This window comes from Vigna umbellata, chromosome 3 (genome assembly GCF_029865625.1).
Source record: "Vigna umbellata cultivar VRB3 chromosome 3, Vumbellata_1.0, whole genome shotgun sequence".
Classification (NCBI taxonomy): domain Eukaryota; kingdom Viridiplantae; phylum Streptophyta; class Magnoliopsida; order Fabales; family Fabaceae; genus Vigna; species Vigna umbellata.
Window position 1 is genome coordinate 1,679,100 of NC_142167.1, and position 26,228 is coordinate 1,705,327.

A 26,228-nucleotide genomic window follows, 5' to 3' on the forward strand; every position below is an offset into this window, starting at 1 on the left:
TATAAGTTCATTAGTGCTCGGTCTTACACCTAGCACTCGTACCAGTAGTGCTCGGTCTTACACCAAGCGCTCGTACTCATTCTCTGTATAATCAATCTTGATGAAATAGCATTCGTCCAAGTTCAATAACATCTTCTTTACCGCGTTCGGTCATTGACCGGCATTTGGTTCCTGTATATGAACGATTCTAAATATGGTTATTTAATATTCTGATGGGTCTACATTTATTTGATCCGGCCTTAAACCCCTGTACTTAAATTGTTGTGTGAGTATGGAATTGAATTCACGAGAGTCAGTTCATTTAACTGATTCCCTTCATAAATCACGTTCGTTATATATGGTATATTTTTGTACTCGAGATATTCTCAAATCTAAAAGTAATTCTCTTGGTCTTATTCCATTCTGGAACAAGAGGTTTTATTGGTCTCGTTTCCATCGTTCGTTCTCTTTATGAAGAGAGCGGAACGTTCGTTATTTTATATGTTTTGAGAGAATGATGAAAATGGCACCTAAGTGAAAGGTTATAAAGGAAGAAGAGTTTTTAAGGTGAATATGAGATTTTGGATTTGAACGAGCGTTCCGGGGAGGAACGACTCTTGGATGAATATTGAAATTTGGTAAAGTATGACTGTGGTAATGCTAAGCTGTCGATTCATCCTGATGTTCCGTGAATACTCGTCCTCACGTAGAGGGGGTATGTCATGTGTGGAAACGGTAGGAGGTCCTAGTCCTTAGGGGTACTTTGGACAGATAGGACTAACCTCGGGTGGCAACTGATGAGAATTCCAGTTACTACATCACCCGGGTGCACGAACGTCGTAGCTACACAGATTTCATACAGTCCAGACGGTCGGTCTAGTAGTAGGCTTTGCCTTAATTGTATTGTTAACTTTGCATGTGTATTGATGTATGAATCGTATGTTATTTCATGAATTAAATTACATAAGCTTACCCTGTGTTTCCTTGTGTTGTCCTGTGGTACTTCCGTCTTGTTTTGCAATGATCATTCGTGTGGATGTGAGCAGATGGAAGCGCGTTACTTGAAGAAACGCGGGAAGAAGAAGTTTTGGAGGATGCGAACCTCGTAGAAGTGGAAGTGAAGGCCGAACAGTAGGACGTTCGGTTGTAGTTAGTATTTTTGTATGAAGTGACCGTTCGATCACTTCCTTTCCCCTTTTGTTATTTGACCGTTCGGTAATTTAGCTTCTGTAAGTCGTTCGGTCATGTTTCACTTAAATCTTGTACTGTTCACTCTTTGGAAACTCTATGTAAGGCCGTTCGGCTAAGAGCGTTCGCTTGTTTAATATAAAACTGATTTGGTTTATCCTTTAATGTAATTAATTCTATTATATGGTTTTACTGTATTTATGGGATGTTACAACTAGTGTTACCTATTCTTCTTTCATATATATATATATATATATATATATATATATATATATATATATATATATATATATATATATATATATATATATATATATATATATATATATATATATAATATTAAAACAATACTGATTTACATGAAGATTACTTTTACTTCTATAATTAAATAAAATTATTAAAAATTAGAAGAAAATATTTTTTTTAGTAAAAGGAAATATTATTATGTCGTATAACAATAATATAACTTTATTAGAAATATTAAATTTATTAAATGATGAAAATTTGTCAATAATATACATTTATGGAGGAAAATTATTAGTGGATTTTTGATATTTCATTTACCAATAAATTTTTTCATTAGTTAGTAAATTGAATGTTGTTTTTGGAAATGACAAAAATATCCTGTTTGTAAGGGTATCTGTAAATAAAATTTATGACGGATAGTTGGCATCCATAAATATATATTACTTGTGGGTAATAGATAGTGAGTATTTTAATACTCGTTTATAAACATGTTAGGTGTAGCTATCATATTACCCGCATTCACAGATATGTTATCCACAAAAAATTAAAATTAAAATTTAATTTATATTTTATTAAGATAAATTCAATTAAAATTAAAAATTAAATTTATTATTAGGTTAATGTTTATTAAAATTAAATTTATATTTTATTTTATAGTTTTTGGAATTTTATTTAAAACCCTATGCGTATTTTTCAAACAAGTATCTAGCGGATAACAAGTAAATCTTTTTGTTATGGGTCAGGTATCAGATATGTCGACCCGACCAATTGTCTTTCCTAGTAATTACACTAGTTTACTGATGAATGAGTTGTCAGTAATTGACTGAAAGAATTAAAATGAAATTTCTAGATTCAGAGAAGGTGTTTCCTCCATTCTTAGGTTAGAAGCAACCTTGTTCTCCCCTAAAATCCTCTATTTCTCCAAAATTTGCCTTAAAATATTCCTATCAAATGTCCTAATTCCTAAACCTTTGCTTCCCACTCAATATTGCCTTCAAAAACCCAACTTTAAGTAACATCTTTAGGTGTCAGCATTGGTGTCTCCAAGTCAGGTTTTTGGCCTTTCTGGTGGAACTCCTGATCAAATGATCGATTCGTAGTGCCTCGCCACCCTCAATAGTTACTGAATCGTCATCACAAGGAGTAAAGACCGTTGAGGTTGTCCTGTTGCAGTGAGTCTTGTCAATGGTGATTTGATCTAAGGTATTTAGATGTTCGTTTTTTGATATTGATTTAGGGTTTAAAGGACCATATTGTTCATTTTCGTATTGGGTTCTCTTGGAGTTTAGCATTGTGATTTATGAGCCAAAAGAGGAGATATTATATAGGTTCGTTTACCATGCTTGACATGATATGTGGTTCACTTTGTGGGTCTTGTATTATTTTGTTTGTAATTTGTTAGGATACTTGTACTGCTATATATCATTTGATATGTGAAATGCAGAGACTTAGTCATGTACCATTCTTGAACTACAATTTTCACATTAATGCTGATACAAATGCTGATACAATTGATAGGAAGATTCAAAAGAAGGTAATCTAAATTGTTAGGCCTAAAATGTTGTGTTGATCTTTACATGCTTTACTTAGGTAGAAGTAGACCCAAAATTTTTACACTTGGCCTAGGTAAAAAACATGTGTGTTTATTCTTAAGTTGAGTTATTTTTTGTTGTTTAATCCTTAGAAACCGTTAATAATTAGTTTAGAATTTTCCTTAGTTTCATTAGTTTCCTTTCAACTTGATTTGATGTTATGTCTAGGAATTATATTGCATGTTGTAGTCTAAATTTTGTGTTACACTTTACCTATGTTAAAAACATGAAAATTGAATTGCATGTGTGTCTGTTCTTATATTCAATTTTTCTTGTACTGTTATATCATTAACAAAACTCCGAAAACATATTTTTTTGTTTTGTAGGTTCTAATGATAGGGCGTGAGTTTGCACTTTTGTTGATTTGAAAAAAAAAAATTATATTAAACATGATGGTTTAATACATGTATCTTCTTTGAATGGTAGTGATTCTAAAAACTCATTACTTGAGTTCTTATGAGTTAAGGGAAAGTAAAATTGGTAAAGTATCCTCACTGAATTAGAAGTTCTAATATGTTATGAGCTCTTGAGATTGGTAGATTAGTCTATTTGTATTAAACCCAATAAAATTAACATTTCAAGTTCACAAAATGTAAACTTGATTAGATTCCAAATAAATGCATTAGTTTAATTTTGTTGAGCTCTAATAAGCTTAATATCATTTTCTTTCAATATAACATGAAAATAATAACTATAATTTAAATCTTTTAATATTTAATAGATTACTAAGACATAAATTTCATAAAAAAAAACTTTTTGCAATGTTTCCAAACATTAATTTTTAAGCATATGTTATGTGGGGTTTAAACTCAAATTGCACACTTTTGATTCAACTCACACTGAAAACATTTATTGTACAATGAGTATCTTTTTGTGTGGAAACTTATCAAACAAATTATAATAATAATAGTAAAATCAAATTTAACATAAGATTCAAACAAATCTACTTGTATATTAGCAAAGATACACACATGATTAAATGTCATGCATTCCAATTTCAAATTCATTCTTATAATATCAGTAGAAATTACATCAACTTTTTATTCTTATCTATGTATAGAGAATTGATTTTTGGTATACATATTTTATTATCAATTTTATTTATTTTTAATAAAACATTTTATTATTTTATCTTTAACATTTCATAATTATTTTTTAAAATAATTAGTTACTTATAATAAAATTTTGGAAAATATTTATTATATATATATGTTAAAAATTATAATAAAAAATATTTTTTTAATTATTATAATAGAAAAAGAGTAAAAACATGTGTTTTCACAAGTGCTAAGAAGAATTGATTTTTTTATAATTTAAAAAAAAACATACAAAGTAAATAACTTTTATAGTTTTATTATAAATAATTAATTAAATTTTAAGAAATAATTATAAAATTTAAAAGAATAAATAAATACAATCATTTACCATTAAAAAATATATATTTACACGGCACAGAGTATCTAAACCGCCAACATATAGTACCCGTTTGTCCCTATCGCTCTTACAAATGGTGCGTTCCGATTGGTGGAATCCAAACCCTCATTTCATTTCACTTCATCTTTCTTTTCACAGTCAACCGCTTCAACCCATTCACTCATTTCCTAAATCCTTCTATTCTCACCTTTCCCTTTCACCGGCCCTTCCAGTTCCCCGCTTCTCCACTTCCCGACTTCATTTGGACTTAATTTGGCGTGCATTTCACCGTCATTTCATTTCACTGCCATTCCGCCCTCCCCCTCTGTCTTCGTTTTTTAAATTCGCCCTAAATTTCTCTGCATTTCAATTTCAATTTCAGTTCTCACTTTCTCTCGCTCTATGAATATTCTTCCTATGTTTCCTCGGTTCTGCAGATGGAGATGGAAACTCTGAGCCTCGTTTTTGTCTAATATCGCTTTCTTCTTCCGATTCAGTGTTTGGATTTTGTCATTTTTCGTTTCGATTGACACGAAACATCTTCCCCTTTCCGTTATTTTTCATCGGGTTTGGAATTCGATCTTCACTTCATCCTCTCGCAATCGGTAAGTTCTCGTGCTCCAAATCCAATTTATACTCTTCATTCATTTCAAACTTAAGTTGATTGTGTAGATAGATGAAACATGTGTATTTTTAGTGTGAAGCATGCTGATCATTTTTAGGGAATTATATTGATATAATATTTGACAATAACACTTTTAATTACAACATAAGTAAGTTTTGATGTAGATTTGTGAATTTTTTTCTTTGTATTGTCTATAATTTTTAAATGTTTTTTTTTAGTTTGTGCGGTTTATTAGTGATATCTTGCAAGTTTTGTTTTTTCTTTTTGGGAATAAGAATAGTTTTCACCTTTTTTTTCTCTCTTCTCTTGTGTGATCTTTTCTATGCTTTTGTGACAAGGTCTTAACTTTTTTTTTTGTCTTGGTTTTAACTTTATTCAGTATGCCTGATATGATTCTGATTCTGGATTTTATTCAGATCTTGTTCCATTGCTCAAGCTTTTCTGGAATATTCTCTCGTTTTTTTTTACTTTATGGGTTGAGTACTATACTTTCCTGCGGCTGTTGTTTGAACTTCAACTTTTCTTTTTGATGTCTAAGTTCATATGCTCCAGAGGTATGGTTTTGATATTATTATTATTATTTGATAAGTTGATCCATTTTCTTCTTATATTATTATTATTGTTATTATTACTAAGTTGACCGGTATTTTTATGTGCGTGTTTTAAGCATGTTTTTTCTCCATCTGTTGCAATTTGTGTGCATCTGTTGTTTTTTTGGAATTAATACCATACTTTACCGACTTAATTTTAATTCCAATGACAGTTGATTGTCCGGTAAATATTGAGCTTAAGTTGTGTGTGCGTGTTTTTTTTTTGCTTCTTCTATGTACTTTTTGTTTCTTGACTTAATTGATATCCCTTTTTAGCCTTTACAGATTAACAGGTGAGGCGTTTTTGGGGATATTCATAGAAGTTCTTTCAGTTTGAATTTGTAGTTTGTTCTGACCTAGATTACGAGGGACCCAAATATTTTTCTTTAAGCTAGAAGTATATAACATAAATATTGAAGGTTATAGGACTCTATTTGAATTTTGTAAGGTATAAAAGACTTGCAACTGCTTCAGTGCATGCAAATAAATTTTTAAAGGTGTTTATTCATCTATCTCTCTTTTTTCTTTCCTTCTCTGGTGGGTTTAATTACTATTTTAATTCAATTATATCTTTTTTCACTTATTAAATTCCATGATTATTATCATCCAGCTAACCGAAGCATGTGCCGTGGTCCAGAGAAATCAAAATCTCTATCAACTCCATCTTCATCTGCTGTAGAAGGTTCAACTAGAGCCGAAGACATGAAAGATCTAACTGTTTGTCCTGAAGATTCTTTTTCCTGCCTACTCGAGCTTGCTTCTAACAATGATTTTGAAGATTTCAAGCTAGCTTTAGATAGCGATATTTCTCTAATAAACGAAGTTGGCCTCTGGTATGTCCGTCAGATTGGATCCAAACAAATTGTTTTGGAGCACCGAACTCCTTTAATGGTTGCTGCAATGTATGGGAGTGTGGATGTTCTAAAACTTATACTGTCGTGTCCCGAGGTTGATGTCAATTTCTCCTGCGGGACAGATAGAAGCACTGCCCTTCATTGTGCTGCATCAAGTGGTTCTTTAAATGCAGTTGATGTTGTGAAATTGCTCTTGTCATCTGGTGCTGACGTCAGATGCGTGGATGCTAATGGAAATCGTCCTGTTGATGTTATTGTTGTTCCTCCTAAGCTCAAAGGTCTTAAAGCATCTCTTGAAGATCTACTTTCAGATAGTGGTTGTGATGGGTCTGTTGGTGACTGTTTTATTCCACTAGCAGTTAATTCGTCATGTTCTGATTCAGCGACTCATTTTTTATCACCTGAAAATGGGTTGCCATCCTCTCCTGTGGCGTCCAAGTTTACTGATACTACTGTTAATTCTGCCTCCGAGAAGAAAGAATATCCAACTGACCCATCACTTCCTGATATAAAGAACAGCATATATGCCACAGATGAGTTTCGCATGTTTTCATTCAAGGTGCGACCTTGTTCCCGTGCATACTCTCATGATTGGACTGAATGTCCTTTTGTTCATCCTGGAGAGAATGCTCGTAGGAGAGACCCCAGAAAATTCCATTATAGTTGTGTGCCATGCCCTGAGTTTAGAAAGGGGGCTTGTAGACGCGGGGACATGTGTGAATATGCTCATGGAGTATTTGAGTGTTGGCTACACCCTGCCCAATATCGGACAAGGCTGTGCAAAGATGGTGTTAGTTGTAATAGAAGGGTTTGTTTTTTTGCCCACACAGCAGAAGAGCTGCGTCCATTGTACGTGTCCACTGGATCCGCTGTTCCTTCACCCCGTTCTTCTGCTTCTACTCCTAATGTCATGGACATGGCTGCTGCAATGAGCCTCTTTCCTGGTTCACCATCGTCACTTTCTGGCATGTCTCCATCTCCCTTCGCTCAGCAAATGTCTCCATCAGGTGGCATTCCTCACTCATCTTCTGCTTGGCCGCAGCCAAATGTTCCAGCTCTTCATTTACCAGGAAGCAATATTCAAACTAGTCGACTAAGGTCTTCTCTTAATGCTCGTGACATGCCACCTGAAGACTTGGATGTGTTGCAAGATTTTGATGGTCAGCAACATCTGTTGAATGACCTGAGCTGTTTCTCTCAGCCCCGTCCCGGTGCCATTTCAGTTAATCGATCTGGTCGGTCTAAGACACTAACTCCATCAAACCTTGATGATCTATTTTCTGCTGAAATTTCATCTCCTAGGTATTCTGACCCAGCAGCGGCTTGTGTATTTTCCCCAACACACAAATCAGCTGTTTTTAACCAGTTTCAACAACTTCAAAGTTCCTTATCACCCATAAATACGAGTGTTTCGTCTCCTAGGAATGTTGAGCATACTCTTTTACAGGCTTCATTTGGTGTCTCTTCCCCGGGAAGGATGTCACCGAGAAGTTTGGAACCAATCTCTCCAATGAGCGCCCGATTATCTGCACTTGCGCAGCGTGACAAGCAGCAGCTGCGGAGTCTTAGTTCAAGGGATCTTGGTGCCCACAATCCTGTCTCAATTGTTGGGTCCCCAGGTAACTCCTGGTCTAATTGGGGTTCTCCTCATGGGAATGGAAAGGTAGATTGGTCGATAAATGGAAATGAGCTAGGTCGATTGCAAAGGTCATCCTCATTTGAGCTTGGAAACAACGGGGAGGAGCCTGATCTGTCCTGGGTTCAATCCCTCGTGAAGGAATCGCCATCCGAGATTAAAGAGAAGTTGGTAGGTTCTGGTGGCCCTGTTGTATCTGCAGATGGGCAGAATTCCAATCAAGTTGAGTCTATTGATCACTCTGTTCTAGGAGCATGGCTTGAGCAAATGCAGCTGGATCAGCTTGTAGTCTAATCAAATTGACCCATTCCAACTTGTGATAGGTATTAATTTCACAACGTACATATTCTTTTTGTCAATTTTTTTGGGTGGAGCAAGGAGAGGGGAATGTGACGATACTGAAGCAAGGAGGGGGGATGGCTGCAAAGTTGCCGAATGATAATCTATTTTTTCCCATTATTTTGTCATTCATTGTTTTACTAAAGGAGAGCTTTTGGGGGGGAGGGAGAAGAAAGCCCCTCTCTCTCTGGTGTCGATGATATCCTAGTAAAAAGAGAACATTCTTCCAAAAATATCTAGTTTCGGGACTCTTTCCTTCGTTCTATTCTGAGCCAAGCTTGATGGTTTTTATAGACAAAACCAGTAGCTTCATTTGTATTGAAGTTTATTTTCTTGGTTAGGAATATTTTAGTATATTGCTATTGCATGTATAGAAGGTCAGAGTGTGTTTCTCAATAGAGGTGATCATCATTAAATGTTTATTTCTGGCAGACCAAGGCCACTATCTGTGGAAGCCATGTATGTTGTATTGGTTATTATTCAAATTCAATGTAATGGTAATTTAATTGTTATTATCTAGTTTCAATGGAAATTATAAAAGTTGAAAAAAGCACTGAATGTGTATTGGTTATAATAAAATGTCGTGGTTGTTTTTATGGTTATCTAAATTCAGTTGAAATTAGGTAAATCGAAAAAATAAATAATAGGGTTTGATTTTACATGTATCTTTTGGTTTAGGGGCCAAGATCTCTTTAAGTCGTTCATGTTCTTGGCTTTACGGGGATTTCCTGATGGAAGGGTGTTACAAGTTTTAGGATATACAAGATCTATTTTTATAAATTTTTATTTGAATATACATTTTGAAGACATGATTGCTAATATTGAGAAATTATTTTTTATTATATAATATACGGTTTTGTATACGGTGTACTTTCTAATTTTTAGATTCTCACATCTCAATTTTTAAGAAGTGAGTTTTAAATTTTAAATTATAGTTAAATATCTATACTGAGAATATTCTCCAATCAGGAAGGATTGTTGGGGTACATGTATTTTATGTAAAATTGCTTTTTCGAGGATCTTAAATTCTGGTACACATAATTCCCCCTGGTTCTATTTCCGGTGATATCTTCGGCGAAGTTTAGAATTTCATGCAGTCTTGGTTTGAAATCATTTATTATGTTTTTAATTAAATGTACTGTGTTTAAAATTTTTTCTGTAAATTTTTCTATTGAACATGTATTTGGAGTATGTATGTGTTTTCCAATGTAAGATGGTTCCGAAGCCATGTCTGGGATTTTTGCAATCTGTGTTGTCTAAATAAACTCGGAGGTGAAAAGAAATGGATGGATACATGTGCATTTTTGTTAGAAGCAGAAAGTTGAAGATGGGGGTCCTTAGTCGAGAGGTGAGACTGGGCGATGCATTGCCATAAAAAAGCAGGTGGGTAGATTATTATTGGGCCAAACACGAGTGATGGATGAGTTTTCCATGTTTGAGATGTGGATGCTAATGTGATACACGTGTCTTGATTTTCAGGATATGGGACAGTTGCAGGTTGACGTGAAGATCGCATTGATTATTGTGTTGATGGGACCAAGGTTAGCTTGGATGATATATTTTGAACAAACACTTGAAAAGACAAACGATAGATGGACAGATCAATTGAATGGCAAATTCAGATGCGTCTGCCTTTTACGAGCTGAGTACACAACTTGTAATTTTATTTTACCATATTTTGCTTTGTGGGGGGTCCGAACCAAGTTAATGGGTGTCGATTTCAAACTTCAAAATCTCATAATGCGACTTTTCTTACCCTGTTCACAGGAACAGAGTAAAACGCAGGACCGTGTACTGTAAATCGGTGATTTTCTCTGGCTGAGGATCAGGAGTACATGGGAAGTGGACCCACCCACATTAGGTATTGGGGTAAGCTGTTGCAGCATGTGCATTATGCATTTTTAATGTTGGTAGAGCCTGCTTTCTTTCAATTTTATATAGGTTTAATAGCCAATTTAGTCCCCACTTTGGTTGAAAAATCTCAATTTAGTTCCTCGTTATAAAAGTGTTTTACATTAGTCCTAACTTTTAAAATAGTGGGTCAGATTGGTCCCTTTCGTTAAATATAAGTTAACGAAATTAATGGATGATGATGTGACACAGCTTAAAGCTGATGTGTTAGATTGGTCCCTCGTTAGCTTTAAGTTGTGTCACATCATCATCCATTAATTTTGTTAACTTATATTTAACAGAAAGGACCAACCTGACCCACTATTTTAAAAGTTAGGACTAATTCAAAACACTTTTATAACGAGGGACTAAATTGAGATTTTTCAACCAAAGTGAGGACTAAATTGGCTATTAAACCTTTTATATAATCTGTTTGAAATCACATGCTTCTGCGGACCCATAAAAGTAATGAAACTCCAAAACTCCATAAAACTACATAACCATAAAAGTTTCACAAATGGGATTAATCTAACTTATGGTGCTCACTCTTCTTTTTTCAAATGCTGCACATGACAAAACTGTCACTTAGCTTCGAAGAAATTGAGCAAAACTATCACGCACTGAAGTTTTCTGCTTTATTGGTTGTGGAATAGATATTCTGATACTCCTTAGGTAGCAGGTTGGTAGGGTTGGGTTAGGCACATTAATTCATTTAATTTTTGTTCAAAAGCTCAATGTTGTGGGTAAGGCATGGTGGAGACATTAATTCCCATAATTCACACCAGACTGTAGGGTTGAACAACAAAAAGGTTAAAGACAGCCATGGATTTAGGTAATGGAGCTTAAGGTCATCATGCTTGAGAAATCATTTACTAATGATTTCAAATATTGTATGTAATTTCTCAAACAAATATAGTTTTTTCACATTCCTTTTGGTTTGTGTACATGGTAAAATGAAAAAGAAATGAAAAAATAGCAAGGTAAATATGGAAATTAGAGTGAAAATAAAGAGTATAATCCGTTTCCAATATCACTTTACAGGCCATAACCCACTGAAAAAAATGTTTATGTCAAGTCTGACAAAGATCTGTGGTAAAAAAAGCTTCCCCACCAAATCATAACAATCATTTGGGAACTCTACAAAGCAAAGCATTAGTGGGGAGTGAAAATGACCCACTCCACATTCTTTTAACACGTTTTATGACTTATTTTTAATATATTTTTCATTAACTAAAATTTATTATTTTTGATATTTCATTTTCGTTTAATGAGTTTCACTCATAATTTTATAGAGTTTTTAATAGTTATAACCCCTCCATGAAGTTAAAGCCAACTTGGATAAAGGAACTGCACGATTCATGTAGTTTAGAAGAGTTAAACAAACATTAGAGACTAAACATTGTTGTTTAAAATTTTTAAAACTAAAGAAAATATTTTACAAAGATTAAAACCAAAACTTTATAATTTTTCCAAAATTCGAAACATATTTTAACTATTTTGAAATATAAATCGGAATACAAAAGTTATGCCATATCAATTTAGAGTATCTTTCTGACAATTATGGGTTTCGAAATATATCTAGAGTACATTTAATTTGAAATAGTTGTTTTGAAACATGTTGCATGAAGCGTTAAATAAGTTGTTAATATTTTAAAAGTTATTTTGTGTTAAAATTTACATTTCTAATTTCTTTTTAATATTTTTATATTGGCTATAATATATTAATTTGAAGTCTTCATCCTTTATAAAATTTATTAAAAAATGGGAATACACTTGTTTATTTCATGTATTTTTTGAAAGTTTAATTGTTAAGTTTTTGTCACACATTACATTTGGTTTATCAAACTAAAATCATGTGCATCCTTAAATTTCTACTGAAACGTAATGCAAAACTATATTAATAAGTTGATTGATTTTAATAGTGGATGTTCAATTCAATCTCGTGCAAAGAATGACGTGAATATTTATTTTGATGGGTCCATTTCCATTTTCTTGTAACATAAATTAAATAAAATTGAAAAACAAAAAGAAAGAAGAAGAAAAAAACTAAAGAGAAAAAAACAAAAGCAAAATCTTTCAAATGGACAAAAAATACACTATGCTAGATTTCACTTTCAATAGAGGTTCTAAACGAAAAACAAAAACACCACTTTTTCTGGCGTTACTGAGAGAGCAAAGATCGAAGATAACAAATTATTAAAGTAAATTATACACGCATCTCTATATTTTCCTAAATTATACTGAAACCTTAATTTTTAAAATTTTACGCTAATTTTTCTTTTACTTTGAAAGCATTATTTTAATCTTTTCAGGTTTTAAAAATATTGTACTTACATGAGAAATCATTGTAATGCTTGAAAAATCACGTAGTATAAGTTTAATTTGATAATGTTTTAGGAATATCTTTTAATTTATTTAATTATTTAAACAATCGTTATACACTTACTTTAAGAAAAATAGTTTAAAGTAGTTACTTATTTAAATGATATTGGATTCGATTTTTGTAGGTAAAGTTTCGTATTATCGAGTTTTGTGGATGAAAAGAGCATATTTGACAGAAGAGGTTATACTAAATTGGTTGACAAACGGAGAATAATTATCAACCAAGCTGATAAACATTATATACCATTAATATGGTTAAAAAAAGTTGGTCGCACAAATTAGCCATTATATAAAATAACTATAATCTCGTAGCTATTCTATTTTTTTAATGTTGTATGGCATTATTAATAGAAAAATGTATATTCTTTGTTCCATTTATATAGAATATTCTTTTGACTAGTATGTATTAAGGAACTGTGGTTTGTAATAGAATTTTGTTATTAGTTTCACGTGGACGCTAAATAATCTTATGATCTTGAATGTGGGTTTTCATATTGAGATGAATTTTCTTATTATTTAAAAGAGGTAGATTCATTTGTAAAAAACTCTTCAAATCTCAAGTTACTAAGAGTTTATGATTTATAAGTATGAGATATTGAGTAAATATTTCTTAAAAAAATATTAATTGTATTGTATTTATAGAACTCATACAAGGATTTTGACATATTATTTAAATTAAAGATCACTTAACCTTGAGTAATTATTTGACTTTTGATTTTTTATGATTAATTTTTGAATGTATAATTTGGAAGCCAAAACTATTGTGTTTTTAGGTTACATAATACGAAACATTTTTTTTTGAAATTAATTTTGACTTTTAGATTCTAATATTTACTTCTGGAATGTATAATCGAGAAGGCAGAATTTTACATGTTTCAAAAGTCAAAATTTGGTTTTAAAAAAAAAAAGCGTTTTGAATTGTGCAAACTGAAATACAATTTCTGAAATTACGTGCAACCTGAAGTAGACTTATAATTTATAAAAACTTTTATAGATAGTACAATTCGGAATTCAAACTAATTAGAAAGTCATTCCCCCATTACACAATCTAATAAATTTCTGAAAAACAAAAATTCATAGTGTTGCACAATCCATAATAACAAAGCGTCAGTGTGAGAAGAAAAGGAAAAACAATCACCTTATAGGGTGCAAATAGAAGTTATGCGGTGTAGAAAGAAAAACCCGTAATAAGTATCCGTTTAATGAAGTGGGGGCCATTTCTTACTGCACCATGTTTTTTTCTTACTGCACCCTCATAAAATTCATGAATCCAAGGACTCTGCACCTTTTTTTTCCCTATTATTTGTCAAAATTAGTATTTCCATAGATTTTATCATTATAATTTGATTTTGATTCTGTCATTATTACTGATTTATATTCTTGAAACATTAAGATTACTGAATTTATCTTCATTCCTGCAACTGCCTATCACATAATTACAAAGTTGGATTATATAATATGTGTGTCAGCCTTCTATTTTATAAATAATAATGACACTAAAACACACAAAAGTAGAAAAGGTTTACATGATAGATATAGGGATGAAACATGAAAGTGAGAATCTCCTTGAAACTATGAATAAGAGAAAAGTAATTTATTTGTCTCAAATATGTATAGATGCACTCAGTTTACATAGTAAAATTAGGAAGAATACAAAATATAACAATGAGTGGCAGAGAATACATTAAACAGAGACTTACACTTGTAAATGGCCTATTAAATATAGAATATTAATAAGACTATAACCATAGTAGATAACATAAATTATGTCTTGAAAAAAACTGATCCTAAACAACATCATTTTCTTCCCAATTTCTTTTGTTAGATTGCATCATCAACACATCATTCAACGTCGTCCTCTCAGAAAACGCCATGGTCCTGTTCCTGTTCCCATCCTGCATGTGTATAATTAACCATAACTCATTAACATCTTAATTATTATTCTCTTTCTTCTAATTATTTTCCTATTTTACAATTTAGCTGTACTTTTTCTTTTCATGTTATTCTTCAATTATATACAGAATAACTCTAAAACAATTATTTAATTAATTGTTTTCTAGTTTTTTCATTATATTATCACCTTAATTTTGATATTGTTTTCATAGAAAAAAAATTACTTTATTAACATGTGAATAACTTAGATGTAATTTAAAAGTAATTGTTTTAACTTTCAATATCTAGCCATGATACATGGTGATTGTGTAAAAAGATATTACATTGAGAAAACATTATAAGTAGATTATTGTGGTAGATACCAGACTTGTTTGGAGAAAATTTCTTTCTAAACACTATTGAGAGAAAAAAACAAAGAAATTAATAACTTCTTATAAGTTGAAATTACCAATTTATTCAAAAGTTAAAAAACAACGAAAAAAAAGACAAAAATTAACTCTATATAAATAATTTAAAGTGGTTATGGAAAAATTTCTTCCCACCTCCTCATTATAAAACTTTTATAATATGTAGTATTTTTTATATTATGTTGAAGGTATGTTGGGATCAATTTTTTCTCAAGCACTCTTGAAATAAAATAAAAAAATCAGCTGTTTTATAAGTTAAATTAACTTATTGACAATATTAAAAATAAAAATTTAACAATATAAATGACATGCATAAAGTAATTTTGATTGATAAAAAAGAATTTTTGTAGAAGGTGGTAAAAGCATGGTCTAAAAGAAGGAATAATGTTTACCTCCATACACCGGCAAACATGCGAAGACTCATATATATGGTTAGTGCAATCCATAGTCCAACAAAACCTTTGCTCTTAGAGAGAAGGAACAGTGAAGCAACACTTGCTAATGACACAGTAACCAAGGAGTATGCAGAATATGCAAAATCAGAAGCTCCATAGTTCACACCATCAAACACAAAGGCTAATGAGTTGATTGGTTGTGTTGCAGCAACAAACTGCTCAATGAAATTAAATCCATCAGATCAAAATCACACACAAAACACTTCTCAAATTCTTTCTTTTTTCTGCTTACTTCTTCTGTGTGATGTAAACTTCCATTCTTACTTATCAGAATAATTCTGTGTAGTGAAAAGGATGCAGAAATATACCGGGAGTCCTATTCTGATTAAGTGCACAACAAGAACACTTTTGGAGAAGATTCCAGCTCCAAAGTATAAACCAACTCCAACTGCAAGAGAGAGTCCAACTCCTAAAACAAAACTCATCTGAAGCGTTCTTGTTGCAGCAGCAATCACCTTTTCATAATCTTTCTCAGCAAAGGAACAAGCCAGAATTGCCTGAGATATAGTGAAAGTGATTACTGATACTCATTTGATCAACAAGTTATACAAAGACTTTCTCTTTTTGCTGTATGTATAATAATGTGAATAGTAGGATTTAAGCTCATGAACTTTGTAACATGATCACATTTTATACAACTAATATATATTCATGTACCTGTACAGCAACAGCTAAGCCATCGGCAAGAAGGGAAGATGTCAGCCACACCTGCAAGCAGGTTTGGAAAGCAGCCATAGGGATTGGGCCAAATCTTGCTGCCAATGAGGCTGCCAGGGTTTGGCAGAATGTCACAGCCACAACTCTTGCCAACAGAAGACCTCCTATTGAAATTGAAGATGAACTTTAGCATGAGTTTGGTCACTAATTAAACTAGAATTATATGTTTTTTATTCTTGTTTCTAACAGAGGAGAGTGAGATTTCAGTTATAGTACACTTACCATTTTTAAGAAACCTGAAAATCTGCAAGTCCTTGATGCTTGGAGGTACAAGATCCACTTTTCTAGTTAATATCAACAAGAGGGCGAATGCCATCACATACCTAATCAGAAAGGGTCGACATTTTGTAAGTTCATGTTTGTTTTGCTAAACGAATTGCTTGAACACTACAAGGATGAAAACCAAGTAAGACTTACTGAGAGAGCACATGTGAAATGGCTGCACCTTTGATGCCCATTTTGCAGTAGAAGATAAGAACTGGATCCAAAGCCACATTCAATGCATACCCCGAGACTAAAACCACACACAGACGAATCTCGTCAAGGAAAATTTTGACTAATATGCATTTTGAACTTTTGATGCTTTTACTTTGTCTCTACTAATACTATACTGAATCATTTGAACCTACCAATAACATATAAAGGAGTTGTAGTGTCCTTGAATCCTCGAAAGATTCCTTGCATGGCCAAGGAGAGAAGAACTGCAGGAGCACCTAAAGCTCTCAGTCTCAAGTATTTAACAGCTGGATTTAGCATAGGAGAATCCTACACAAAGAGAATTAGCTTCACTTCAGTAAAAGATTAGAAAAATGCCTTAGAAAATCAAGATTTCTTAGATATAACTCATATATACATACAGGTTTCAGACCCATTGCAGCTAATAGAGGTTTGGCTGCAAATATAAGGGTTGCAGCTTGAAGAAGACCAAGGATGGTGCCAAAAAGTAGCGCTGTTGATGCAGAAGCAACGTGTCGCTTCTTCCTTCCAGGTTTTGACACACTCTTGTTACTACTACTGCTGCCAGCAGAGGTAGATTTGCTTACACTAGTATTGCAATCTGATAGGAAATTGGTTATTGTTAAACTAAAATGGGAGAACGCAAACTTTCATATTCATATACATAATCTTTATATACCATAATGAATTTCCTATTCGAAGCTATAAAATGTGTGATGTGTATTAGTGTATACACAAAAATAGAAAGGCAAAACCAGAAAGGGACAGAAAGTACCATCCATTTCCACATTCTCACTCGTTGAAGATGAAGATTCTGTTGGAGTCTCATTGTGTTCCTTGGATGCTCCTTTCTCTATATCTTGAATCAACTGATCCTCGGGCCTTACCTCCTTGGACTTGGCCTTAATGTTTTCAGTCAAATTCTTTTCTTTGTTCATTTTTTCGATGGTATTTTCCTCAGCCACAAAGGAAGTTGTGATGCTAACCAAAGGGAAGATGGTAATTCTTGAAGCTTGGTTGAACAAAGCGATGGACACTCCTGCTGCAGCAAGCTCCACGGGCCCTAAACACATGAACAATGAAAAGTCAGTGTAAAAGTTGTATCTATGTAGGGACCAAATGATATATAAAACCTTCCAATTATGGCTACACTACAACTCTTGCAACTGCTATTAGTGTGTGGGAAAAAGTTGCCAAGCCAAAGCACAAAACCTGATTAGTGCGATTTACATGTGTGTGTGTCTGTCTTTTTTTGCAAACATCACATAATGAGAAGGAAATTGATGTACCCAAGTGGCCAATGAATGCTGTGTCTATGAGAGAAGCAATAGGATCAGCAGCAACAGCCAGTGCAGATGGGAATGCAATCCCAAGTATCTCCTTAGCAATGGAGTCCATCTTGAAAACATGTCTGCATATGTTGTTGAACCAAGTATTAGTATTTTGCAGTAACATATTTTGTTTCTTGAATGATGTTTGTCCTCCAAGGAACAAGGGTGATTGATGAGCTGATAAAATATAAGGGTACCTTGCATCTTTGAAGAAAACTGAGACAGGCAGGTTTCTGTTGTTGTTCTTGGGTTCATTACTTGAGCTACCATTCTCGTCCATGGTTATGTTTCCCTTAAATCTCAACAATCTGTAGAGTTTTGAGTTTGAGGTCGTTCAGTGTTTTGAATCATCAAAAAAGAAAGAAAAAAACGTTTGATATAGATCTCCATGCTGGAAACTCAAGCTTGTTTTTCTGACAGCAGAAATAAACTATGTATTGTGCGCCTTTGTCAAAGATCACAAAGGAAAAGTGACCTATTTATGGTAATATTGCTGATACGCAAAAAACCACATAAATTAATGTCGATTTAAGTGTTGCAGAAATCAAGGAGTGCTGAAAAAAAAGTTGCTGACAAAAAGTATCATAACTATTGCAGTTTCAACCTTCCTCAGATGTGTTTTAATAATGTTTCTAGAAATGTTGGTAAGGAGGTTCATCAAGAATATACAAACACAATATACATGAACTCAATCATACAAGAGATTCATACAGCTCTCTATTCAAAATCTTAAAACAATTTATTTTTATAATGTTTTACTTTCTTCTATAGAATGTGAAACTTAAAAGTTACTATTTCCATCAACTCTTTCTAATTTGAATTAAATGACATATTCGGATGCAACAATAAAGGTATATATTTTTTATTTAATTACTTTACTTGTTTAGTTGTACATTATATATGAAATTTACCTTTTAATCTCTTGTAATATCTACGTACATGAAGAATGTATAATACATTAATGTAAACAAAATGCTTAACAAATTGCAGCATTTACAAGGCAGAACATGTCAGTTTCTTTCTTTAATATAAGATAAAAGCTAAAGCACTTATGAATAAGACACAAGTGTTGGAATCTTACACCCTAATGCATATACTTTTTTGACATTCGTTATAGATCCTAAAACTGAACTTTAGAGTCTTATAACATGATATTACCTACCATCTTTCATTTATAAAAGTATAACACAAAATTAATCAACTGTTAAATTTTATTATTTTTTAATATTTACCAAAAAAATATCATTTTTAAACAAAAAAATATAGGCAATGGGGTTATACATTTATTAAAATTATGGTTTTTTTAATAAAAATTAATATTAAATGAAGTAAAATAATTAAAATTTTGCTTATATTTAAAAGAAAGTGCTTTTGTTTATACATGAGAATATACGGATGGGAGAACCCATTCACAAGAAAAAAAAATCCACACATATTAAGGAGTTGAAATAACTTCTTTGCTAAAATACCCTTGTTATTAATTTCAGAATAAAAAAAATACATATTATAACAAAATACCAGAAATTAACTAAAGTTAGAGTATTTTAAGAAAAAAATAAACATAAAAACTTATATTCGAGAAAAAACATACTTTTATGAATAAAAAGATAAGAGTTTTACCATAAAAAAATTATATTTTCTTGGTGAACCAAACTTACTCTTTACTTTTAAAATATTACTTCATATAATAAATAAAACAAGTTTTTACGATAAATAATAAATTTTACGATTAATTTCTTACAAAATAATAAAATTGCTTAATCTCGAACTCAATTTTATTTAAAACTATTTTTTCTAAAATTAAATTTGAAAAATCAACCAAATACAAGTTACTTAAATAAGATGTGAATAAATCATGAAAGTCAATTTTCTACCAGTAAGAGTCCATATTCGTAAAAAAAATCAGTAATCGTTTAAAAGCTTCACATCCCACAGATATGGACTGATTAAGCAACGAATCTAAATCCATTTTAATGCATATTTTATAGTAAACAAAAAAGCTTACGCACTTTAGTGATTTGAATTTGTGCTGAATTAGAATTAAATTAATAATAATAATAATAATAATAATAATAATAATAATAATAATAATAAATGAAATATATGCATCAATTAAAAAGGAAAAAGAAAACGCAATGGCGTCACATCCTCAAGAAAATGACAGATAAAAGTTTAAATTGTAATCCGTTGAGTAAAAAAGTATGATGTTTTCAAGATGACAATTATCTCTATCTATATACTTGAACAAGTTTAAAGAATACTTCTTTTAACAATTTAAAATTTAATAAAGAAAATTGTGTAATGTTGGCATAATCAGTTGTTTTTTATTTTATATTTTTTCTTCTAAATCAATAAGAAATAAGATTAAATTGAGGTTTAAATATATATATTTTTAAAATTATTTTAGAAAATTGTGTTTTATTTTTAAACTAAATTATATACTTATTTGATTTGTATATTTATGAAAATCATATAAAATATTATTTTCAACAAAGAGTAAGTAGATGTTATATCTTAGTCTATTATGTTTGTCACATAAAAAACATGTTACTTAGAAAAATGTTTTATGTTTATAAAGACAAAATAACCAGACAATTTAATTTAGAAATAAAACGTAGTTTTAAAAAATTAAAAAAATACTTAATCTTAAATTAATTACTAGCTAAGATAATGATCTTATATAAGTAATTACCCTTGTGTGTACGCACCAAAATATGACACGCATGACATACTAAAGCATTATACTAATCCTTACCTTGTTGGCCACTATTTCTCCACTATGTTCAATTAAAATAAGTTCTTTATATACGCCAAAACTCTAAGTAGTTAAACACACAAAAAAAAAAAACAGGAACAAGATTCTGAATTTTTAACCAAGTTTATGTGTTTCCATGGATAGTTTTGCCATACTTTTCAAATCAAACATTAGAAATTGTTGAATCATACGTTTTTTTTGTATGGTGTATATATTTTGAAGTGTGATAAAACTTTCTAAAAGAAAATAATATTTTATAAAGAAATTAAAATGGATCATGAACAATAAACACTATATTTTAAAGCATTTTTTAAATAATAGAAAGACGAAGTATATATAGTAGAAGAGAGATTAAAACCGTACATGGATCCTAAGAAAATGGAACAAGGTTTAACATTGTCATTTACATATTGGTGGGTCCCCCAACCTAATCCGTACACCACCAATGACTTTCCACACACAAATTTTCCACTTATATAACACATCATTTCATAAATTACACTAAATATGCATGTACTTATTCCTTTTTCTTATAAATTCCTTATATATGTCACTTAAAAAAATAAGCTCAGATATTTTGTTATTGTTGTGTTGAATTGTTAGGTGTAAAAATGTCTACTTTTTTCACCATCCCTTTTAGAATCTTAAACAATTACTAACAAAAAAACACAAGAAAAAAAAGTGTATTTATACCAATTAGATAGCATGGAAGCTAGGTGGCATGCAAGTGGAATGAAGTTGATAAACTTTATATTAGAGGAGTGACTAATTTAGCCATTTGGTGTATGGTGATGTTGAATTCACAAAAGTTATCACAATAATGTTAAGCTTTAGTAAGCAACTAAACCAAACAAATCATGGTAGGTTTTTTAATTAATACACATTTTTTTCCCTAGTGGCATGGTTTGATAAAGAGCTTCCCCATTTTAAAACAAGGATTTGTAATTCAATAATGTGTGAAAAGCAAAAGCATGCATCTTTATCCATGGAGTATGCTTTACCCTCTTCACCATTTCCAATAACAAGAAGAAGAATGAAGAACTTAGCAAAGAAATGTGAGGGTAAGAGTTAAATCTAATGATATATGTACATATATGGAAGCATAGTACCATAAGAAAAATTTGACATATTGAAGAAAAGTGAGAAAATGAAATGAATTGCATTTAGATTTGATTCAATATAACATACCTTATATTCTCCTAAAGGAGGTTTGTTCTTGAAGCTTGAACTCTCTCTCTCTCTCTCAATGCTTCTTCACTCAAACACTAAGATGACAATAAGTTCTTACATGACAAACCCAACCTACACCACTCCCCTTTTTATAAGTAACCTTAACCCACTGTTTTCCTAGGTATTCAAACACATTTTCACACATGATAAACTATTGTTTTTTGTCAACTTGTTAATTTTTAAAAATGGTTTTGTATGTATATTTAAAATGGTAGAAAAAAGAGGAAAATTAGTGATTAAAAGTGACACGTTTCTGGATGCCAACAACAATTTACAGGTGTTGGATTTGGTGATTAAGAAATTGTGGTGTGAGTGTAGCAAAGAGAATGAGAAGAGAAAATGTTTGATAAATGTCCACTATGATGATAGATTGATAAGCAAGGTGTAAGATGAAGTATAAAATATTGTTCTACTTTATGCTACAAATTATGGTGCTTTTCATTCGTTGTTCTTTGGGAATGAAATAGAGTAGCATTGTGGGCTACGTGGGAATCCCATTAAGCTCCAATATCCCAATCTTGGAAATTAAAATGTACTACCACAATCTGACCTAATTTTTTCTGGTTTCTCAACATGCATATATACCATCATTTTCATTTTTCATCTACGTGGGGGAATGTTTGTTTTTTCTTATTAAAATAAATAAATTTATATAGGCCAGTTCTACAAGTTATTTTATATATATAAACTTTACTTTATAAAATAATTAACATTTAAGAAAAATGTATTTGAGATTCTATATCAATTAGCACAAGATAAATTTATAATATATAGGTGGATATAATTTTTATCTTAGAAATTTAGTACAATTAGATTATACTTAAAGTTTATCTCTTAAGAATAATTTTTTTACTAGAAGTTTTTAAAGACTATAACTTCCTATATGAATTTTTGATAATGATGAAACAATGTAAGGTGTTTTATATCTTTTGTTTGATACTAACGTAGATGTTTCCTCCTTTGCTTAATCCAGTTTATCTTTAGATGTTTCCTCCTTTGCTTAATCCACTTTATCTTTAGTTAACTTGTAATTTCTAACTCAAATTTTTTTATGTTGAGACTCATATATTTTGTATAATGAGATTATACATTAGTGAATAATCTAATAAAGTTTTACAAAATTAACTTGTTAGGTGATGATTGTATTAATTCATATACTATATATAAATAATTTGACTTTATTTCTAATTAAGGTAAGACTTCCAAATATAAATGAAATCAAATATTTGTACGTAGTTTAAAAATGATCTGATAGTAAGTAACATGATATAATCTCGTTAAAATAAATTTTCATTTCATATTAGGAAGTAAACATAATCATAATTCATCATCACAACAACATTGATTTACAAAATACATATCATTCTCACTTATATATTATAAAATAACCTTATTTCTAATTAAAATAAGATCTCCAACCATTCATAATATTTTTCACTAATAATCTACATTCTTTGAGTCAAATAAAAAACAATTTAAATATATTTTTTCTTCTTTGAAATGCCTTAATCATTTCAAATTCTGAAGTTTTCAATATCTTAAATTTCGTGATTGATTTTATCAATGTTACTCAATGAAATTTATATGAATAACATTTTATTTTTTAAATGTAAAAACTAGTTTCATATTCTTACAAAAGCATATCTTTTTATTTACATAGAAAAGTTATTGAATAAAAAAGGTTAACATTAAAGCTTATGCTCATGTCACTTTATATCACTTTGGTCCTAATGATATCATAATCATAATAAAAAGTAATCACACAATAATATCTAAGTTGGCATTTCCACTTTTTCGCGTGGAAGCCGCGTGCCCTAGATTATTAAATTTAATCTTCAATTAACTTTCGTGTGGAAGGCACACGATTCTACCCATTACTTCATTAAATTATTACATGCAATGCCGTAGTACTAATCAAGTTTATCAACACTAAAATAACTTTCATCATATTCAAATTCAAAGAGAATATTCTTTTTATGTTATTTATAAACCATATTCAACAAATGCAACACGTTAAAATATTACAATATCAACCAAAAGTATAAAATGTATGCTTATGCTTCTTTGTAAATATTTCAAAAAAACAATTTTATTATTCATAATAAAAAATTTATTAATTTGTCTATAGTTATTAGCTTTAATTTATGAAATATTTATTTTATTTTTTTTTGTTCTTTTTTTTTAAAATTTTGTAGGAAATTTCTTCCAATCCCATCAAACACGTACATTGATTAAGATTGTAAGTGTATTTATACTTTATAGAAGAACTGATTTGGTTTTTCCACTTACTTTAAACCTGGGAACCACGCACTCTCGTGCTATATATAAAAATAAAAACAAACACTTTTTTTGTTGTTGTGGGGAACAGTCGAAGATTAAAATAACTGGTTGATGAAAAATTAGTGAACCAATTAGTTCACAATTGAAAATATCAGTGGAACAAACAATTGATAAAGAAGCCATTGAAAATCAGTGACAGCTGCAAAACAATTTGAATAGTTTTTTTCTTTTAGTTCATTCAAAACTACTTTTTGACATGAATAAAGTTAAAGTGTAAAATCTACACTTAGATTATTATGGATTAGTTTTTAACTCAAGAGTGCATACTTTTTGTTTTCTAATTTTAAAATAAATTAACTTGATTTTAATATATGTTATAAATTGTTTAATTTTCGTTATTTAGGTTGATTTTTGTTCACATTATTATTGATTATTGTTGCGTCTATCGAGAAGGTTTTACATGAGAGATTCAAACATCAATGAGATATGAGCACAACTATATAAGAGATTGACATAATTCTTTATCCAAAACTTTAAGACGATGGGTCTTCCACCTTTATATACTACTCTACTTTCTTATTTCTATCCAAGGTAAAACTTAGACTCACACTTAGATTCTCAACTATGACATCACTTTTAAATAGTTATAACATACACTAAAGTTATTATAAAAATATCATATTTTCTTTTATCAGTAAAGAATACCTAATTTTACATATAGGTATTTTAACTAATTTACCCAATATTTAAATAAAATAATTTCAAAAACTTTAATTTCAGAAAATTGTAATATAAAGATCGTTAACTACCGTACCAAAATAATATACCCTTTCAAAAAATTTGTAACATTATGTTAGATAAAAACATCGTAAAACAATTAAGTCAAGAAGAAAAAAAATCTACAATTATATGATATATAGTAAACAACTTTACATGTTCATTCTCTTAAAAAAAAAACTTTAATTTGTTATTATGAAATTTTCAATTGCTACCCAATAATATGATTAATTCATTTTTTCAGTAATTAATTTGATTTAGTACTTAACATTGTCTTCACTAAATTATTCCATTTGCAAAAGGAAAATGTGGGTGTATACATCCTTCATAGTACATTTTCATCTCAAGAATAATTAATTATATTTTTATTACAGATTTTAAATCTAATTAAGTGTTATGTCTCTGGTATTAAATTTCTATTAAATCATTTTGATCTATATTCAAAAAATTTATGTTTTCCAATAGAATTCTTGTAATTTAATATTTTTTTTTATAACTAAGTGACCTAAATGTTATCTTGTCTAATAGTAAATTATAGGAATTTAATTGAAAAGTATAAAAAATCATAAATACTCAATAGACAAAAATAATTTAATAAAAATTCAATTAATAAGACTTAAACTTATGAAAAACTTAAAACTTGATTAAACTTAATTAAACTGAAATTTTGTATTAAATTAAAGTTGAACTATAGAATGCATGTGAACCTAACATATGTCGACATAATGACACAATGATCTAGATGACATAAATTAAAATTAGTTCAATAGAAGCAAATCATACACAATTTTATGAAACTTGAATGCATTTATGAAATATCATGTTTTGAGTGCAACTTCCAACATTGAAGTTTTTCATGTGAGAGAAAAGTTATGCATTCGTATTTAATTGATGTATGTGTTGGAGTCTCTTGTTTCTCACTTATATTTAATTGATCTATACAAAGTGAAGCGTGCTTTGCAAAAATAGAAAAAGTCAAAGACATGAAGGATACAAATGGTGCAATTCATTGAACTTAATCATTGCGTTCTCCACAAAATCTGTGGGCTATGAATGTTTACTTAGTTATTTAATCATGATTGTTCCACTTAATTAATTTATTTCAGAACATCGTTTGGAACCTTAATTAATTGATTTAGTTGATTGTAGTTTGTGTTATAAAGTTGTTTACTCCAAATGCTTTGAAATCTTAG

At 30.5% G+C, this 26,228-nt stretch overlaps 2 protein-coding genes across 5 annotated transcripts; one reads left to right on the forward strand and one right to left on the reverse strand.

Annotated features, from left to right (window-relative positions):
- The first annotated feature begins 4,671 nt into the window (after positions 1-4,671).
- Positions 4,672-8,974, forward strand: LOC124840785 (zinc finger CCCH domain-containing protein 30-like). Of its 4 annotated transcripts, XM_088109337.1 has the most exons (3): positions 4,672-5,023; positions 5,460-5,597; positions 6,244-8,974. In XM_088109337.1, exons 2-3 carry the CDS (start codon positions 5,573-5,575, stop codon positions 8,415-8,417), a joined length of 2,199 nt encoding a protein of 732 aa, XP_087965463.1. In that variant the 5' UTR covers positions 4,672-5,023; positions 5,460-5,572; the 3' UTR covers positions 8,418-8,974. The 4 variants fall into 4 exon arrangements, with proteins under 4 accessions (XP_087965463.1, XP_047172849.1, XP_047172850.1 ...); XM_047316893.2 differs by lacking the exon at positions 5,460-5,597 and having other exon boundaries at positions 4,678-5,023; XM_047316894.2 differs by lacking the exon at positions 5,460-5,597 and having other exon boundaries at positions 4,678-5,023; positions 6,271-8,974.
- Positions 8,975-14,300: 5,326 nt separating this feature from the next.
- Positions 14,301-22,029, reverse strand: FRD3 (MATE efflux family protein). The gene is made up of 12 exons (XM_047316895.2): positions 21,937-22,029; positions 18,191-18,301; positions 17,952-18,073; positions 17,438-17,725; positions 17,064-17,263; positions 16,836-16,971; positions 16,624-16,720; positions 16,429-16,529; positions 16,147-16,310; positions 15,798-15,986; positions 15,427-15,644; positions 14,301-14,629 (listed from the first exon to the last, which is right to left on the reverse strand). The coding sequence occupies exons 2-12, from the start codon at positions 18,271-18,273 to the stop codon at positions 14,581-14,583; spliced, it is 1,647 nt and encodes a 548-aa protein (XP_047172851.2). The 5' UTR covers positions 18,274-18,301; positions 21,937-22,029; the 3' UTR covers positions 14,301-14,580.
- Between the last annotated feature and the right edge of the window lie 4,199 nt (positions 22,030-26,228).

Coding starts and splice junctions, on each gene's coding strand:
- FRD3 (XM_047316895.2), bottom strand. CDS start 18,273: ATGGACGAGAATGGTAGCTCAAGTAATGAACCCAAGAACAACAACAGA. Junction 17,264..17,437: donor TGAGAATGTGGAAATGGATG/GTACTTTCTGTC, acceptor ATTTCCTATCAG/ATTGCAATACTAGTGTAAGC. Junction 16,972..17,063: donor CTGCAATGGGTCTGAAACCT/GTATGTATATAT, acceptor CTCTTTGTGTAG/GATTCTCCTATGCTAAATCC.
- LOC124840785 (XM_088109337.1), top strand. CDS start 5,573: ATGTCTAAGTTCATATGCTCCAGAG. Junction 5,598..6,243: donor TAAGTTCATATGCTCCAGAG/GTATGGTTTTGA, acceptor ATTATCATCCAG/CTAACCGAAGCATGTGCCGT.